This window comes from Panthera onca, chromosome A2 (genome assembly GCF_046562875.1).
Source record: "Panthera onca isolate mPanOnc1 chromosome A2, mPanOnc1 haplotype 2, whole genome shotgun sequence".
Taxonomy (NCBI): Eukaryota; Metazoa; Chordata; class Mammalia; order Carnivora; family Felidae; genus Panthera; species Panthera onca.
Genome location: NC_138340.1, coordinates 121,596,154 through 121,614,539, shown reverse-complemented (window position 1 = coordinate 121,614,539; position 18,386 = coordinate 121,596,154). Strand labels below are relative to the sequence as shown.

The 18,386-nt window shown below is 37.1% G+C and overlaps 1 protein-coding gene and 1 long non-coding RNA gene across 3 annotated transcripts in view; one reads left to right on the top strand and one right to left on the bottom strand.

The window, feature by feature from the left end:
- Positions 1-44: 44 nt before the first annotated feature.
- Positions 45-18,386, bottom strand: part of ZNRF2 (zinc and ring finger 2) — a 107,858-nt gene continuing 89,516 nt past the window's right edge. Inside the window, exons 4-6 of one of the 2 annotated variants that reach the window (XR_013553165.2) lie at positions 14,632-14,711; positions 7,768-11,374; positions 45-7,229 (exon numbers count right to left, since the gene is read on the bottom strand). Coding sequence is in view for 1 of the 2 variants with exons in the window: in XM_060632819.3 (XP_060488802.1) it covers positions 14,654-14,711 (58 nt within the window). In the remaining variant the exon portion in view is untranslated. Of the gene's footprint in view, positions 11,375-14,631; positions 14,712-18,386 lie in introns of both variants that reach the window. The other variant, XM_060632819.3, reaches the window with a different exon arrangement.
- LOC132679344 (uncharacterized) lies at positions 4,276-17,197 on the top strand. The gene is made up of 3 exons (XR_009610102.2): positions 4,276-4,381; positions 16,889-16,973; positions 17,083-17,197. It is a non-coding gene; the product is annotated as an uncharacterized LOC132679344 (long non-coding RNA).

The following is an 18,386-nucleotide window of genomic DNA, read 5'->3' as shown; positions in this document are numbered from 1 at the left end:
TATTCAAGATAAATGAAATCACATGTTGCCATCAAGATTTAGAGATCAATGTTCACAGTCCCTTCATTCATAACAGCCCAAACTAGAAATAGCCGAGGTGTCCACCCATGGGTTGGTGGATGACGAACTGTGGAGTATATTCATACAATGAATGTAGTATGAGTGAATGTACTATATTCATACAATACTCAGCAACAAAAAGGAACTGACTCAAGCAGTAACGCTGATGCCTTTCACAGATACGCTGAGCAACGTAAGCCTTACACAAATAATGTTTTCATTTACTCTACAGCGACACAGCGGATCAATGGCTGCCTAGGGGCTGAGGGTGGATGGGTGGGAACAAGGTGTAAAGGGGCCTGTGGTACCTTCTGAGGGGTGATGGAAATGTTCTCTATCCTGGCTATGGTGACAGCACAGGTGTATGTATGTGTCCAAGCCCATCAGACCGGACACTTACAAAGAGTGTTTTGTTGTACGTAAACTATCACTTACTGGAGTTGCTTTTAAAAGGCCGTGAAGAAAAAAATCTGATTAGGAATAAATAGATCCCCACTCTTATTGAGAAAACAGGCCTCTAAAAAACCAGAAATGCGCTAACTCATCTGTCTGGCTGTCTCCACTGCAATCCTAGTGTGCTTAGTACTTTCATCTGTTTTCACCGTTTTAGCAGCACTGACACGGCCCAGGGTCTGGCACAAGCGTAAAACTGTGAACAGATGCACAGATAAAGTATTTCCCAGTGACTTTAATAATCGTACTTCTTGAGAGATAGGACAACAAATGCTTATTCAAGAACGAGGTTTCACACAGCTGTGTTATTTACATACTTGCTATGTCACGCCTGATCACCAGCTTTTGCTAAAACTACGGAACCATAAGCTCCCTAAGGGCAGAAACTCGCTTTTCCCCGTCAATGTACATGCAGTGTCTCACACAGTATCTTGCATCTATCAAGTGTTCAAAAAACACAGGCTAAGTGAATGAACCAACACTTCACTCACCCCGCATTCCAGTTCAAGCAACTGCCACATATTCTTCAGGCCGAGAAGACTTCAAGATTATCAACAGAACTCTAAGAACGAAAATCAGACTACAGCTACTCACATGCTCACATGCAGTGACCTACAGGCGCTCTCTAGTGATCGATGTCAGCGCAGCAGAACGCGATTTCTGAACTGTTAACTGCCACATTTTTCATGCCTTGCATTTCTGGTTGTTTATGGCAACTTCGTGAATCACTGGGAGCTGCTGCTTCAGTAGGGAGAGACGATAAGCGTAAGACAAAGACATCAAGGCTCAATTTTGATGTCCAAGATTTTTTAATGCCGAGGGAAGAAAGAGGAACCTAAAAGGTAACTTTTGATTTGTCAGAGCCACATTCTGGAGGCAGAAAGGGCTTTTAGCAATTTGCCAACTTGGGTGCGCAACATAAAAGAAATCATCGAGGACCTCAGCCTGGCTCCATCAGGCAGTTTATTCTACGAACCAGTGAGATGGGAAGAATGGGCAATGATAGAGGATAGTTTTCTCACTCAAAAAGAGCCAAAAGTTTGATCGAGTCTCTTTCCTAAGAGAACCGGAGGTAATGTAGCTAGATCTTGGCTGTAGAGGTCTACGACAGGCCTGGCACTTTCCTCTCCAATGGCTGACACTCTGGGGAATGTGTGAGAAAACCCTAAAGTTGTACCCTGGCTGTGCAACAGGATCACACCACAACTGTTAACTTAGCGTCTCTGGCGTGGGGTCAGGCCTTATTATTATTTTTATTCATTTTTGAGAGGGAAGAAGGAGAGAATCCCAAGCAGGCTCCCCACTATCAATGTAAAGTCCAACGTGGGGCTCAATCTCACAAATCACGAGATCATGACCTGAGCTGAAATCAAGAGTCAGACACTTAGTCAACAGAGCCACCCAGGCACCCCAAGGCCTTAATAATTTTTTTTGAAAAAACTGTCCTCCCTTCCTACCTCCTGAGTTGATCTAATGTTCAGCCAAGTGTTAAGGATTACCGACGTACGGGGACCCCACAGCTGGAGAGTGCAGTACCTGTCTTCCACGGTACAGCCATCCTCGTGTGTAAACTCCCTGGCAATTCCACCACTGACTCCTTTTCACAGGGCGCTTGAGCACAGAATTCCCCACACAAACCAGGGAGCAGCTTACTGAAGACAGCTCAGACTTCACTACTGGTAACTCTCAAAGCTAGATTTTGAAGAGTCTGTTCTGTGAATGAGTGTCTGGTGGACAAGTTTTGCAGTTTAAGCATGGATGTGATACAAAGTTAACTACCGCTAGAAGGCCTGAAACTCATGCAACTGTCCCTGCAGAGCTCAACACAGGGGACAAGTCGGACTGGAGCTATTCATCAGCACTGCTCACAATTCCCGTGGGTCATCACAAACACACCAGCTCAGATATTCGGGGCTTGTGTGTTCTTACCCAAACACTGTAGTCATAACAAAAGCTAGTGGCATCTGGGAAAGCAAACAGAGGTTCCTTAGACTTTCAACCTTTTCAAGGTATTTCCAGCCTCTTTCACTGAAAAAATTAGGAAACTCTGACTCCATTTAGTAATGACATAGGACCAGCTCTGCTCATGCAGTCCTTAATTAACTTCCTGAGACCCAGGTCTTTACCAAGTTGGATTTATAAGACCTTTAAAAACATTTAGGCGAGGATAGATTGGAATGGAAAACCAAACTCCCAGGCTCATATAAGACCTATCAGCCATTGGTCACATAAGGCTGGTGAGCACTTAAATGCCGCTATTTCCGAGTACAGATATGGTATAAAACATACATCAGATTTCAAAGACTGAAAAATATCTAAAATCTCACTGATAATTTCTATACTGATTACATGCTAAAATGACAATAGTTTGGATATTTAAATACCCTAAGGCCTTTAGCCTTCACAATGTTTGAGCTCCAAAAATGAACTATATACTATTTGACTTCCTTGATGGATATCCTCCGAATATTTGGATAATGAATATCCTTAACATTTACAGACTTGATAACATTTCAACATTTCAGTTATAAACGAGCTACTTTATTTTTTAAAAAAAAATTTTTTTTAAACGTTTATTCATTTTTGAGACAGAGAGAGACAGAGCATTAATGGGGGAAGGTCAGAGAGCGAGGGAGACACAGAATCTGAAACAGGCTCCAGGCTCTGAGCGGTCAGCACAGAGCCCGACACAGGGCTCGAACTCACGGACCGCGAGATCATGACCTGAGCCGAAGTCGGACGCCCAACCGACTGAGCCACCCAGGTGCCCGTAAACGAGCTACTTTAAAACGTTATGACAGTTATTTGACATTTTTCTGAAATACAAATTTACATTGTTAATGCTAAACAGTTTTGTTTTCAGTTATCCAGACACTAAATTATCAAGCCAGTCAGAAAGGCTTCAAGTCTTTCATTTTAAATGTTCACTTATTTTTGAGACAGAGCGCACAAGCAGGGGAGGGGCAGAGAGAGAGGGAGGGAGGAAAGGATCCAAAGTGGGCTCTGTGCTGACAGCAGAGAGCCTGACCTCATCAACGGTGAGATCATGACCTAAGCTAAAGTTGGTGGCTTAACCGACTGAGCTACCCAGGCACCCGAAGGATTTAAGTCTTAAACTGACTTTGTTGTATTTTTTGGTCAAGTACTTTTTAATGCTGATAAAATAATGAACATTGAATTCATGAATTCATGGAAAAGAACCAGAGAAATAAGGCACTATATGGCAGAATGGTCTTATAATTACAGCATCAGTATGATATTGCAGAAAAATTATTTTCATTTTATGTGAGAAATCAAATCTTAAATCATGCAGTAATACTTATGTTTTTTATTTTTTTTATTTCTTACATTTTAGGACAACTCCCTCTAAGGTGTTAAGTTTCTACTATTCTCACAGATCTTGCTTTGTAGGAATTCCTGGTCTAGGAAGTTCCAAGTTATCTACAGGTTTATCTTTGAACCAATTTGGAGAAACCTGTGAAAGTCTGGTGTTCCTACAGATATGTTGTATTAGATTAGGGAATCTGTGGGGGAGTCCTTGACCTAATATAATACAAGGATGCCCCAAGGTTTCTGCTGCTTCTCCAGGAACTAAATATAAGCTTATCCGTCATCTTTCTCTGTCTGCTAAACAAAGATAATCATAGTGCACCCACGGGCAACCCATAGCCTTCCAGGAACCAATAAGCCTCTTCTGGAATACTCTACTTCCAACAATAGCTTACTTCTGTTGTGAATGTCTGAGAAGACTGGCATAATGAAAAGAGTTTGGGACAAATGAACCAGAGAGAAAACCTCATGAATGCTTCAGAATGCATTTCAGCACTTCACTAGATAAAGCTGGGAAAGCATGGCCCTATTCCAACAGGTATTGGATGTTAAGGGGGAATATGGGGGTGGGGGGAGTTGCTGGGAGAAGGCCCAACTCAACCGACCTAGAAGTCATTGCACTAGAAAAGTGTACCTTACTTATCGCATGAACTTACTGCCCTTTCTAACAGTGTTGGCAACATTTGTATCTAGAGCACTCCTAAACCTTCTCTCTCTCTTTCTCGCTTTCTCACAACTTGCCAACTGTCTGGCTTCTCTCTCAAGGCTCTGCCTCCTATTTCAGATCTAATTTATGTTAGAGTCGGTAATCTTTCTCTCTGGTTCTCCAGGGAGTATTTCTGGCATAATCAGCTTTCCCCAAGTGGAAATATTCTGTCCTTAAGAGTCAACCCTCCAAGCTGTGGCAAAAGGACAGACGGGAGTTGTCCTGGTCTTGTCCTTCATCCTCACATCTAAATGACTACTGAAGTGGAGTTCATTTTGCTCTCAAAACTTGTAAGTGCCTCCATCTTTCTTTTTCCTATTGTCACTCCTTTGTTTTGTCCCTCATTATCTTGCTTGAACTGCTATAAATTTTCCAACAAAGTCTCTCTGCCTGTAGTTTCATTCTTCTGTATGGGTAAATTGGTCTTTTTCCTGTTTAAAACCCTTGAATTGTAGTCTGGGACGTATATCCCTTCGTGATTTGCCACCTGCTTGCCTCTCTAGACATAGCAACTCTCCAAGAATGTCCTGCTTGTGTGTGCTATGCTTTCTGCCTTAGGCTTACTTCCCACTCCACAAGTCCTTTTATCCATACCCCCTGGAGCTATGTATGATCTATTTGTTCTTAAAGACTTAATCATTCTCTTGCCTAGTCTCATGACCTATGGTCTAATGACCATATGCATCTTGTGTATAAGTCTATAATAACAATTATTACAACTTATTATAGGTTTGCTCACTTATTTGCTTCACCCACTAAAGTTTAATTAAGGTCTCAGAGGCTAGCTATCTTGGATTTCTGTATTCTTGGTCCATAACAGTCCATAAAACCAAGTCTGCTTAATACATACTTGCTGAAAAGAGTCAATCTTTAAGCAAGAACAGAATCTACAATGCCCTCTATTATATACAGAGGTTTCTTAAATGTGTCAGCTAAAGGTTTAAGACTTTACTTCTACACCTCGTGACTGAAGAGAATGACAAAAGTTATTTATTTATAGATAAGCACAAATATTTTTATCATCTTTAACCACCACTAACATCATGAAGTGCTTGCTGTGTGTCTGTTGCATATGTGCACCTTCCCAATTAACCCTCACAACAACCTGGAGGTAGGCAGTAGTTTTTTTTTGTTTGTTTGTTTTACCTCTTTTTATAGGCAAAGGCAAGGCACAGAGGAGTTAAGCATCTCGCCCAATGTCACAAAGATAGTAAAACTGGGCAGTCTGGCCCCAGAACCCATGTTCTTAACCACTCTGCTACAAAGCTCAATACCTCTTACACATCATGAAACCTGTACTTCAAAAGATCAATTACTCCTTTTTCAAAAACATGATGGAATGTTACTAAATACAGTCTAAATTTTTAAAGTTATGATTACACATTGACAGACCACCCCACCCCAAAACTTAATAGCTCTACTACAATCATATTTCAATTAAAAAACTTACAAATAGGTTTCACAGTAGAAATTTCAAAGTACATTTTTACTCCTGGTTAAGGTAATGAAGACCTCTTTCTTTGTTCATTACCATTATGTAATTTCTCAAGCTATTGTAGATTTTTAACTTAATGGGTATACAAAAATAGATAAAGAAACTGTGACAACAGTTAATTCATGGTAACCTTTCAGCAATCAGGTAATTCTCAGTTTTATTATAATGTACTGTCAACTTCTAGGCATTACAGTGGATATGACAAATTTCCTTGAAAGCATTCTCTTATGTTATACTTCTAAATAACAGGATAATTTGGCAAGATCATTCGGAAGTTTTATTTATTAAAATATCAATCATGAATTGTTCCATTTTAGTTTAGAACATACTAATACAAGTTGTTCCTAATACATTTTCTAGATTTCTTCTGATGGATGCTTTTGATGCCTTATTTAACAGGAAAATACTTTCTACTAGAGGAAATTAAGAGGTATTACAGAAGAGTTGTTGAAACCATGAACAAACCAATGGAAATAAATACTATTACTGTGATGTTCTTTAAAAAAAAAAGACACTCATATAATCATTGGAAAGAAATAAAATGAAATGGACTTCTGTAATAAAGACCAATATCATCATCAAATTCCAAAATATCTCTTGATCTCCCTACAGGGTCTGTTAACTGTATTCTATGCACACATGTGCTCAAAATGCTAATGACTAATAACATAACCTTTTCAAGATGCTAGCACCAGGGTCACTGGTAACAGGGCACAGGCAGAGCTGTAAGTTTATAAACATAAACCATCAGTCAATCTCAGCATATCAAATCAAAAGGGAAGGCATGAGAATTTAATAATAGGAGAAATCAGTCACTTCTGATTCTAAGACTTGCAGTCCTGACAGCGGCCTCACAGTCCAGGGCAGAGCTAGGAGGCACAATGTTGGTTAATCAAATACTGCAATCTTACTTTGAAATTTTTCATTTCTGAGATGTGAGTTTATGCCATACTGCTCTTTGCTTCCCTATAAACAACTAACAATTTATCTTATTGTTAGCCGTTGGTCTAAAATTAATGATGGCTTAAGCTTAACATCTGAAAATACACCAACTCCCCTTAGTCATACTGCATTTTCAGCTAAAACTTAATATGAATATATCTGGTTTTCTTCAATGCCTTTAGTTCTTTCCAGAGAATCAGCTGAACTTCAAAGACCAGGTATTTCCCATTCAATTCAGGAATTCTGTGATGGAAAAAGAACATTCAGTTTCCCAGCTTCAACACAGCATTCCCAGAATATGGCACTCAAAGTACTGCCTGAGTAAATTATTACCAAAAGTTTTACCTATTCAGCTGTTCATGAATAAGAATCACTACTAGGAGTATACCAAGTAGCAATTTCCTCTAAACAAAACAAAACAAAACAAGTAGCAATTTAGTATCAGAATGAAAAGGTCTGGATACAGAGGAATAGAACAGTAAAACATAATTTAACTATTGTCATTCACAATATAGTAAAGAAAAAAATCAGAAGTTACGCACTTCAAAAAAGGGGGGAGTGATGGGGTCAAAGATAAAAGTATCAGCATGCTAAATTTTTTTTTTTTTTTTTAACTTAGAAAATACCTGTACAAGAACAAGGGACATTTCACATTTAACACACTGTCAATATGCATTGAGTTCACCTCAGGATAAATCAAACTGCAAGAAAATGGCCCAAATGAACTAGAAGATTTCCGGCAGCTCACAGACTGTACTCACAATTAATAAGCAACATTTACCTCTATGAAGTCTTACAAAGTTCATCTGATTTATATGGAAACTCCTCTGTGAAAAAATAGGATGATTTGGATATTATTATCAATGCATAAAAGGGATGTCAATCAGATGGTAAATTCAATTATTCTTGAATTTTTAAAGAGTTTCATGCTTTGCTCAAATGTAGCTTACTTTTAGGAAATTTCTCTTCTTCAGCTCTCCAAGCTAGTGAATAAGATTAGGTAATATTTACATTTAATTTACTGTCTTTTCATTTAAAGACATTTCTCTTAGTCTTGCTATAGTATGTTAATTTAAATAATTGCCCTTAAACTTCACTATACCCAAATTGGGAAGGTAAAATAAACTTTGAAAAGGAATCTGCCATTTTCACTAATAATTTGTTAACCTGAAATCTTTTCAAAATACATATTGAAAATATGCTGACAGTGATCCTCAGGCATTTCGTTTGGGCTACATTCTAATAAAGTATTTAGTGGTGAGAACAGAAATAACTGTGTATCACTTAAAAGAAACAGAAGATTTGCACAAAGAAACCAAAACCCATATAGCATGCAAGAGTTAACAATATGGCCTTTTAAATGTTGTTCAGCTACCACAAAAAAAATCGGTTATAGAATTCATTACTTATATTTCAGTCACAAACACTGCTCTTAAAACACGATCTATATCAGATTTATAACCAGATCTGAAAAACATAGATTAAGACTAGGTTTAGCTAATTTCTCTGGCAAAAAGCCCAAAGACAGGATAATTTTACTATCTCTTATACATTCCAGCAATAACAATAACAAAATTCAAAAAGCCAGATCAAAGTAAAACGAGTCAAAATTGGCAATAAACCCATTATGAAGAGTGGCACTAAAGTGAAATTTCAGAACATATTGCTTTCTATTTATGCAAGTGCGATCTCATTTTAAAACGTGTATTTACAAAAATTCTGGAAGGCTATCAATCACCAACTTGATAGCTGGGTTTTCAATCTTTATTTTGTCTCCATAATATTCAGTTGTCAGTAGTTTCAAGCAACATATTTAAATATCTAATGTGATTTTTATATCCTACTTACACTATTCAGTGTCCACATACAGATACACAAATATTGTAAGTGACATTATGTAGAATATTATAATATTTTCCAGAGTAGCAATTTTGACTTTGAATAATAACCAGAGCATCTGGGCATAAAAACATTTTCAATTCCTAAATTCTTCTTTCTGGGGAGTCATTGATGGAGACTGAACCTAAAGTAAAAAATGCTAACCTCTATCAATTTTAACACAAAAGGGCTGCTATAAACAGATTTTAAGTAAGTACTGTTCTAGACAAATATAATAATCAAGGAGCACTTGAACTAACAAACACTGAACTTTCTTCTGCTGTAGCTGCAGCAGCACAGAACCGTAGGTCAGAGGCTGAGCGAGAGAGGCTGATATGGAACAGGACACAGAAGGAAAAGAACTAAAGTCTGTAAAATTAAAAAGTCAATGAGTAAATCACATAACAGAAAATCAACTTCCAGAAGAATATTAATGCGTCACTACCACAGCTAGAGTTAAGCTGTGCCTTTAAGAACGGAAGACAACAAAACAATTCTTACCATAACAATATACCAGTAGTAGGAAAAAAATGAATCATTCACAAAATACTCTAAGAGGTCTTTCCCGGGGTGAGTGGGTACATGTGTTATGTGTGGAAGCTTACAAAATTAAAAATGTGAAACAAAATGGATTCATACTAAGATGTCATGGTAACAGAAGAAAACTGAAGGAAAGATTTTCCGTGAGGGAAGAGTATTTCCCATAACTGGTTTAAAAAGCACCTATGAAACAAACCGTGCTGTCAGCTGTCACAATGGAGGTTTGGGACGCTTTTGTCAATTGCAGCATAACAAAAGGCATTTCACAGCATAACTTTAGGGAAAATGTTATCTGGTCTGGAATCACACAGAAAGCAATGAAAAACCCTTTCAATTGTTTCTAAAACACCAATTTTTCTGGGTAGCAGCAGTTGCTCCTGCACGTGCCCTTTCAAAAAATATGAAACAGAAGCAGAATAGGGAAAAATTTTGAGAGTAAGAGTAGCAGCATTAAATAGAAAAGCAAATACTTAAATACGTTAAAGAAAGCCTAAAATAAGGAAACAGTACTGTGCAACTTTCAATTATACCAAGTAAAGTGCACTGCTTAAATGTTCACTGATAACATTTTCCCTGTATGTTGAAAATATGAAATCTACTTATTGGTATCTTTTTAGATTAGAAAAAAAAAAAAAAAAAAGACATTCACTATTGTAGCCTGATAGCTCTCTTCCAGTATTTTGTAACCATTCAGATGTATTTTGTGGGAATATTTATTCACATAATTTTGCTTAATACATTTCTTTCTACACAAGACTGAATTTAAAAGTCTATTATCTATAACATTTTCAATTACAGTAATAACACATTAATAAATTATAAATTAACAAAATCTTCATATTTGCTTTAAAAAATCATTTATCAAACACTAACTTCCAGATTATCTGGAAAATGAAAGATGCAAATTGCTATAAATCTGGCATCCCAATTAAATTCTGATTTTTAAAAGTATATAAAATGTCCCTCAAGTTATTCCAAGTTCCACTCAAGAAAATTTTACCCTTTTCATAAGTTACTAAGTTTACAACCTGCTAAACATTCTACCCAAATGTGGGAAAACTGTCTGGAGATGCAAAGCACAATGAAATAATTACATGAAAAGAACAAACAAAAATACCCGTTAAAACAAAGTTATTATAGCTGGCAGCACTTAAAATTGGTAATTTGTATTTTTTAAAAAGTTGCATAGCTGCAAGATGATTCATTACTGATTAACTACTGAGCAGTTTTACTTAAGAGGAAATAACACGTGTAATAAATTGCAATTCAATAGACAATCTTAGCCTTAGTTCATTAAAATGTAATTATGTAACTTGATTTACTCTTTGGACTGCATTCTGATAATGTTAAACCTTGAATTTAAAATACTAACATATTTTAGCTCTCCTATGCAGAAGTCTATTTTCTACTCATAGGAGAAAAAATAGAAGAACTTGAGATCATGGTCTACATTCAGAAAATGTTTTACTGCTTGATTTCATTTCTTGGTTTCACATTTAAGACTTTAATTTATAGGAAGTACATTATGTGGTCTTCAGTTTAAGAACAGATGAATACAGAAGCATCATGTAGGGGAAAATAAAGTGACCCCAAACAAGAAAAAAACAAGTCAAACACAACTAGTTGCGCAGCTCTAGAGAATTAATAAAATCAACTTTTAAATCAGTTAACTTTGGCGTCTGAATACAAAATGTTTATCAGTATTACCTATGTAGATGACTAGTAAGGGAGGTGCAGCATTTTCAAAATCCCTGTGTGTCCTCTATATGCATGTTTGGTACACTGAGTTCTGTGGCAACTGCCCTCTCTTCAGCAGGGTTTCTCCCCGTGTGATTGTCCATCTCTGCGTTACCAAGTCTCACAGAACTCAGATCTCTGGCTGAGTATGCCTGTAGTTTTGTTTTTCTTTTTCCAGAGACAGATCCTCATCTCCTCTCAGTTTTTCAAGCATCTTGAAAACACAAGAAAACCTGTGGGGAAGCAGACACATGAAGTTCAAGCAGTGGTTCATAATACTAATACAAATCAAAATACAACATCCATTTCCCCAGGAACACTGCTTTAGTTGCTGTAAGTTTTCATACATTTACTTACTATTCTGAAAACTCATGAAATCAATGTTCTGCAAAAGAACAGGTAAAGGACACAGCAGGACCAGTTAAAGCTTAAAACAGTCATGAAAAATATCTACCACATCACAGTCATTTTCCCTCCACAATTAAGACCAGAGTACAGAAAACACACACACACACACACACACACACACACACACACACACACACACACACAATACCTATGCATACCTATTAACCTTCCCCCATATAATTAAAATCACCAAATAAAAATGGTAAACAGTTTCCTGACTAATCAAAACCTTAGTCCTGTATCTCTTTTGGGCCATCCATTAAATTCTTATGCTAAAAAATATCAGAAATGTTGCATGTGTTGCTACATTTTTTTTTAATGTCTTAACAAGAAATACTCCTCAAACCCATACATTTAGGGGTTCCTGGATGTTTCAGTTGGATGAGTATCCAACTCTTGGTTTCAGCTCAGGTCACGTTCTCATGGTTCATGAGTTCAAGCCCTGTGTCCAGCTCTGCACTAAGCACAGAGCCTGTTTGGGATTCTTGTTCTGTCTGCCCTTCTCTCTCTCTCTCGAAACAAATAAACTTAAAAAATACTTAAAAAACAAAAACAAAAACAAAAAAACAACAAAACCTGTATGTTTAATCTGGGACACCAAATGGGATAAGAGGAATTTATCATTTGACAAATAAGAGCAGTTAGAACAGGAGCAAAAATCTAAAAGAATCAAGACATTCCATGTCTATACATTCTTAAAAATGACTCAAGACCCACAGAGACAGATTCCATTGATTTCTAAAGTTTCTAAGGCAGCTGTTACCAAACTCAGGTTCTATATACAAAAAGAAAAAAAAAAAACACAAAAACAATGAAAAGATAACACCAATACATTGGTAAGGAAACTGAAATGCTGTTTAAGACCAATATGCATAATGACTACGAGATGAGATGCATGTTCCTTATACCCCATAACTCACTGTGATGCTAAAGGAATTTAGCTGATCAGATCATGAAATAACTTTTAAATTTTATTTACTTTTTAGAGTTTATTTATTTTGAAAGAGAGAGAGAGAGAGAAAGAGAATGTGAGTTGGGGGGGGGGGGCAGAGAGAGAGGGAGAGAGAGAATCCCAAGCAGGCTCTGTGCTGTCAGTGCAGAGCCTGATGCGGATTCAATCTCATGAACTATGAGATCATGACCTGAGCTAAAATCAAGAGTTGGTCGCTTAACTGACTGAGCCACCCAGGTGCTCCAAAATTTTTTATAAAATAAAATTTTTAACCATAAAATTCAACCTCACACAGAAAAGTTTACTGCCTATAGAAGACTAATTTTACCCACAGGTGAAAAATTTAGACATACTACCTTGGTACGTAAAACACTATGATAAAATTTTCATTTTATTAGCATTGGTTTTTAGTACTTCTCTTAAAATGCTGCTACAGTTTTAGCTATAGTTTTAGTTTATTGGCCCAGACATAAGGTTACACTGAGGATATTTCAAAGCATCTTCCTCTTCAAAAAACCTTTTCACAGCCAAATAAACACATTTATGCACATATACTCAAAATATCACTCTATCGCCACACTTTCTTTACATGGCCATCTTATCCCAATTCATATTTCAAATGTGTCAAAGTGTGGTCTGAATCAGCTCACAGTAGAAGGTTCAAAAGCTGACAGTCCTCTAGTACCCTACAGTTCACTAAGGCTTTCACACTTCACACCCATACCCTACTGTAATTGTGACAGAGGCCTCAATTAATGTTGCAGTTCTTTCTTTGGTTGCTATGGTGGCTATTAAGTTACCTCAAATCTCCTGTCAATATTCTAATCTGCTACTAAATCATCATCATTAAGACCAACTTTCTGCTCCAGTTTCCGGTCTTTGGTCTTAACCATTCCGGAAAGACTGTTGTCGACCGCTGCCTTAAACCTCTGAACACAGAGGCTCCAACTCCTGAAATGATTCCAGGATCCGCTAACATGTTATGCCTTGATGTAAAATCCCAATGCTTTACGTCATTTCTCCAAGTCTTCTCGTAAAAAGCTTTTCACATATATGAAGATAACATTTAAGTTAACTATTTTTTTCAAAGTCAAATGAACACACTTCACGGAATGTGGAAAAAAGCAATAGTCAAGTGAGGTTATCATTCAATTCACTGAACATTTTTAGATAATGCAGAATAATGAATAAGCTAAACCAGCAGACCAAAACAAATTCTGTATTTGGTTTAAAATTCAATTTTTTTTCTTTTTTCCTCCTACTGTACGGACAGGCACTTTATTATATGCTGAGGATACTAAGGTGAAAGATTGAACTGAATGAATGAGTGCATGATGCAACTTTTTGAAGAAAACGCTCCTACCTAATAGCAGCAAAATAGCTAAGAACACAACCTTTGGAGATAATATGCCTAGGTTCAAATCCCAGTTCTACCGAGGAATTAGGCTTGACAGGTCAGGTTTCTTAACCTCTCTTTAACTGTTTCCTCATCTATATGATGGGAATAGCAAGAGTCCTGAGTTCAAAGGGTTGTTCCAACAATTAGATGAGTTATTAATAGATGTAAAATGCTTGGAACAATGCCTGGCACATAATGCAACATAAATGCTAATTAATTATTATGATTAGAATTACAATATATTGCATTACCTAAGAATATACTTGTAAAGTGAGGGATAAGAGTACAGAATTTGATTCTGTTTGCTAAATACATGACCTTGGACTATTATGCATATTGCTTCTTAAAGTCATGAAATTAAATACTTAGGCCTTGAGGTTTTCAGGGGTAAAATGGGGTAATGTGTACTAATATGTAGTACATGTATGAAGTAATATATCGACCAGAGAGTTCCTGGGCTTAAGCACTAAACTAAAATTAAACAAGCCAATGTATTTTAAAGTACCAAGAATGGGGAAGTTACTCAATGTATGACTCTTCAGGAATCAGCAAAGTTGTTTTCTACATATCTTTTCACGTGAGTTTTCTATATAGTAGCCAAACACAATGTCTGGGATACATACACGCACGCACACACACACGCTTCAATAAATGAATAAAAATGGTGGCAGAGAATGTATAACTCAGGTAACAATTAAAAAGCCAATTAGAACAGAAAAAGGGAGAATTACCTATAAAACAGGAAGCTGATGCTTAGTCTGAAGGGTGCTCCGGGCAAGATCTATTTACTTCAAACCATTCATCTATGCAGCTAGAAAAGAACAAAACCAGAAAAACTGAAACACTTATGCTTATTTATATCATGACAGCTGTAATAAAAAATTCTTACTTCTTGACTTTAATGTATCTTTTCAGGAAAAAAAAATCAGTATTTTAAATGATCATATTTGGCATATCTAAGTAAAAGATAAGGATCTGTTTACTACCTTTTAATTATTTACTTATCTTTTAAGTTTATTGATTTTTTTTTTATTTTTTTATTTTTTTTTATTTTTTAATATATGAAATTTACTGTCAAATTGGTTTCCATACAACACCCAGTGCTCATCCCAAAAGGTGCCCTCCTCAATACCCATCACCCACCCTGCCCTCCCTCCCACCCCCCATCAAGGTTTATTGATTTTTTTAAAAGTAATCTCTACACGCAACGTGGGGCTCAAACTCATGATCCGGAGATCAGGAGAGGCATGCTCTTCCGATTGACCCAGCCAGGCGCCCCACATTTTGATTACTCAAAGAAGTTAAGGAAATAATCTTTGCAAAATTATACTATAAAGTACTTTCAAGTTTAAATAGAACCACCATTACACCAAAAGCAAATCTGAAGAACCACTACTTTACCAGTATTCAAAATTAAGTGACAAATCTGGACAGATATTTCTCTCTCCAAAATAGTCATTCATTCACACAAGTATTATTCTGTTCATGCCACCGATCAATGTAATCAAAAGCAGCTTTTAAATTCTAATTCTGGACAATACTGCATCACCTCTCAAATCCTTTATTCAGTGTTTATCCATTTTTCAGAGAGAGAGAGAGAGAGCGAGCATGCGCAAGCGGGGAATGGGCAAAGAGAGGGAGCAGGCTGAAGCAGGCTCCAGGTTCTGGGCTGTCAGCACAGAGCCCGACACGGGGCTCCAACTCGTGAACTGTGAGATCATGACCTGAGCCAAAGTCGGACACTCAACCGACTGAGCCACCCAGGTGCCCCTGAATCACCTTTTAAAAGACTATCTTTATATGTGAGTATTGAACTTATTTTAATTCTATCCCACCCTACACAATACATACACATACACAAGTAAATATACCATCATCCACTTGGCATTTATAAAGTATTTCATGATTTTATTGGAAGTTAAATACTAGGGTGCATATAATTATCCTCACTGTAGATCTGCATTGTGCAATGCAGTAGCCACAAGCCACATGTGGCTATTTAAATTCATTACAATTAAATAAAAGAAAAATGCAATTCCTCAGTCGTACGACCACATTTCAAGCACTCCAAAGCCACGTGGCTATTTGCCCCTCTATTGGCACAGATACAAAACATTTTCATCACTGCAGAAAGTTCTTTTTCACTGTGATAAATGGTAAAGCCTTCGATAAGGCTAAGTAACTTGCCCAGCAGCTAGGAAGTTACCCAAGCAGAATTCAAACTGCTCAACACTCCCACTGATGTGTCAAATTGGCACACGCCACAAAGCTAGATCACTCTCATCCTGACAGGATAATTTGGTAAGTAAAAATAACGGACAAAACTGAACGGAAAAAAGGTAAAGTATTTCATCCATATGATATTCTTTCAACCACTAATTTCTGTTGCCACTAAGACTCATGCTGTCTAAATAACCTTGCCCCAGTTGGCTTCTGACATGGTTTTCAGCCTGCTTTCTATCCTACTTACTTGGCTCCAGCAGTCCCCTGGTCTACTGGAATACCCCTTTAAATGAAGCACGGAACAAAACACTCCACATGAATTAACAATTCACGGTACCTATGTGATTTAAAATGGGCACTTCTTATTTTACAGCCATGTAATTTCAGCTCATACTGAGAAATTAATCATTTAAAACCCAGGGTCCTTCTCATGTAAATTGCTATCAACCCATGTTATTTGAAATATTACAATCCCTTCTCCCAACTCCAGCAGGAAACCATTGCTCTGAATTTGGTGTTTCTCATTCTTGGACACTTTCTTAACCTATAACTACATAAGTACATATTCCAAAACAACATATAGTATTGTTTCTGTGTTCTAAATTTTATACAAATGCTTACCGTCAAGTATGCTTTTTCTAACTGTGTTTTTCAACCTGAGATTTACAACTGCTAATAAGGCTCTGGTTTTTACATTTTTGTTGTGTAGAATATTCCATGAACATAAGCAAATTGCAGTGTATGTATCCATTCTTTCACTGACAGACTCCCGGGAGGCCTGGTCTCAGGAGTGGAATTACGGAGTTGTAGGATATAGACAGCACAGAGCTCTTACAGACCTATCCACCAAGTAAGTACACCAACTTGCATCTGGATGTTTACTGGCACTTGGGGCTCTTTTTTTCCCAGAATTGACTGGTAACTTTTGCCAAATTTTCTGTTTTGTCTTTTTCTTATAGGTTTGCAGGAAGTTATCATCCAGATACTTCAGCTATAATATAGTATACACATTTTTGATGGTCCTTGCTGTCTACAAAATCACACACTAAAAGTAACAGGGCTTATGGGAAAAACGTTAAAGGCAGACCACTCAAACAATACAACCTGGTAACCAGAACGAAGATGTGTTTGCTCCAAATAATTAAAATACCACTATAAATACAGGATTTTTTCCCGAAGGTATAAACTTTGACCTAAGAGGACGAAGGAAGGATTAATATGGAGACAAAAGCCCAATGCACAAACTATGAATGAAGCAAGTATTTCCAAAATAAAGCCCATGGTCTAACTGAACTGGGTATAAAAACATTCAGTGGATGGGTATCTTTATAACAGCAGGCACACTTCATATATGGGGGTTTGGTTCCAGACCTCTGCGATAAAGTGAATATCGCAATAAAAAGAGTCAAATAGGTTTTTTTGGTTTCCTAGTGCATATCAAAGTTATGTCCACACTTTACCTTAATTAAAAAATACTTTATTGCTAAAAAAGGCTAACTACCATCTGAGTTTTTAGTGAGTCATAAGCACTGATCACAGATCACCGTAACACATAAATAATGAAAGTATGAAATGCTCTGAGATTTACCAAAGTGTGACACAGAGACACGAAGTATACAGATGCTGCTGGAAAAATGGTGCCCACAGACTTGCTCCGCAGGGCTGCCACAGACCTTCAATTAGTAAAACAACACAGTATTTGTGAAGCGCAATAAAACAAAGTGCAACGAAACACGGTATACCTGCATCGTATTCTCCCACGGCTTGCTTCCACATATGCTTTCATCTGCTTTTATTTGCTGGAGCAAAACACTGATGTGCTGAGAAATACTATGGATGAACCAGTAAGATCATCTCATTATACCGTCACCGTTTCTTCCACTTACCAACTGCAACGCGCTAACTGCATCACAGAAAGTTGCTGAAGGAGAGTACTGTTTCAGATACTGCAACAACTGTTGTTCGTGTATTATAAAAAAACAAAAAAAACCCCAGCCTGAGGTCTAGTTTTCTTTTACCTTTTCACAGTATCATGATGCAAAAAAAAGTTTTAAAATGTTAATATGGTCCAAATTTGAGAACCATGAATGAAGCAAGCAAGTACTTCAAAAATAAAGCCCGTGGCCTAACTGAACTGGATGTAAAAACATTCAGTGGATGGGTATCCTTATAAGAGCAGGCACACTTCAATTTTGGGGGTTCAGTTCAGATCATTGATCAACTTTTCCTTCAAGTTTTTATAGGGGGGTGGGGGAAGGCTTAT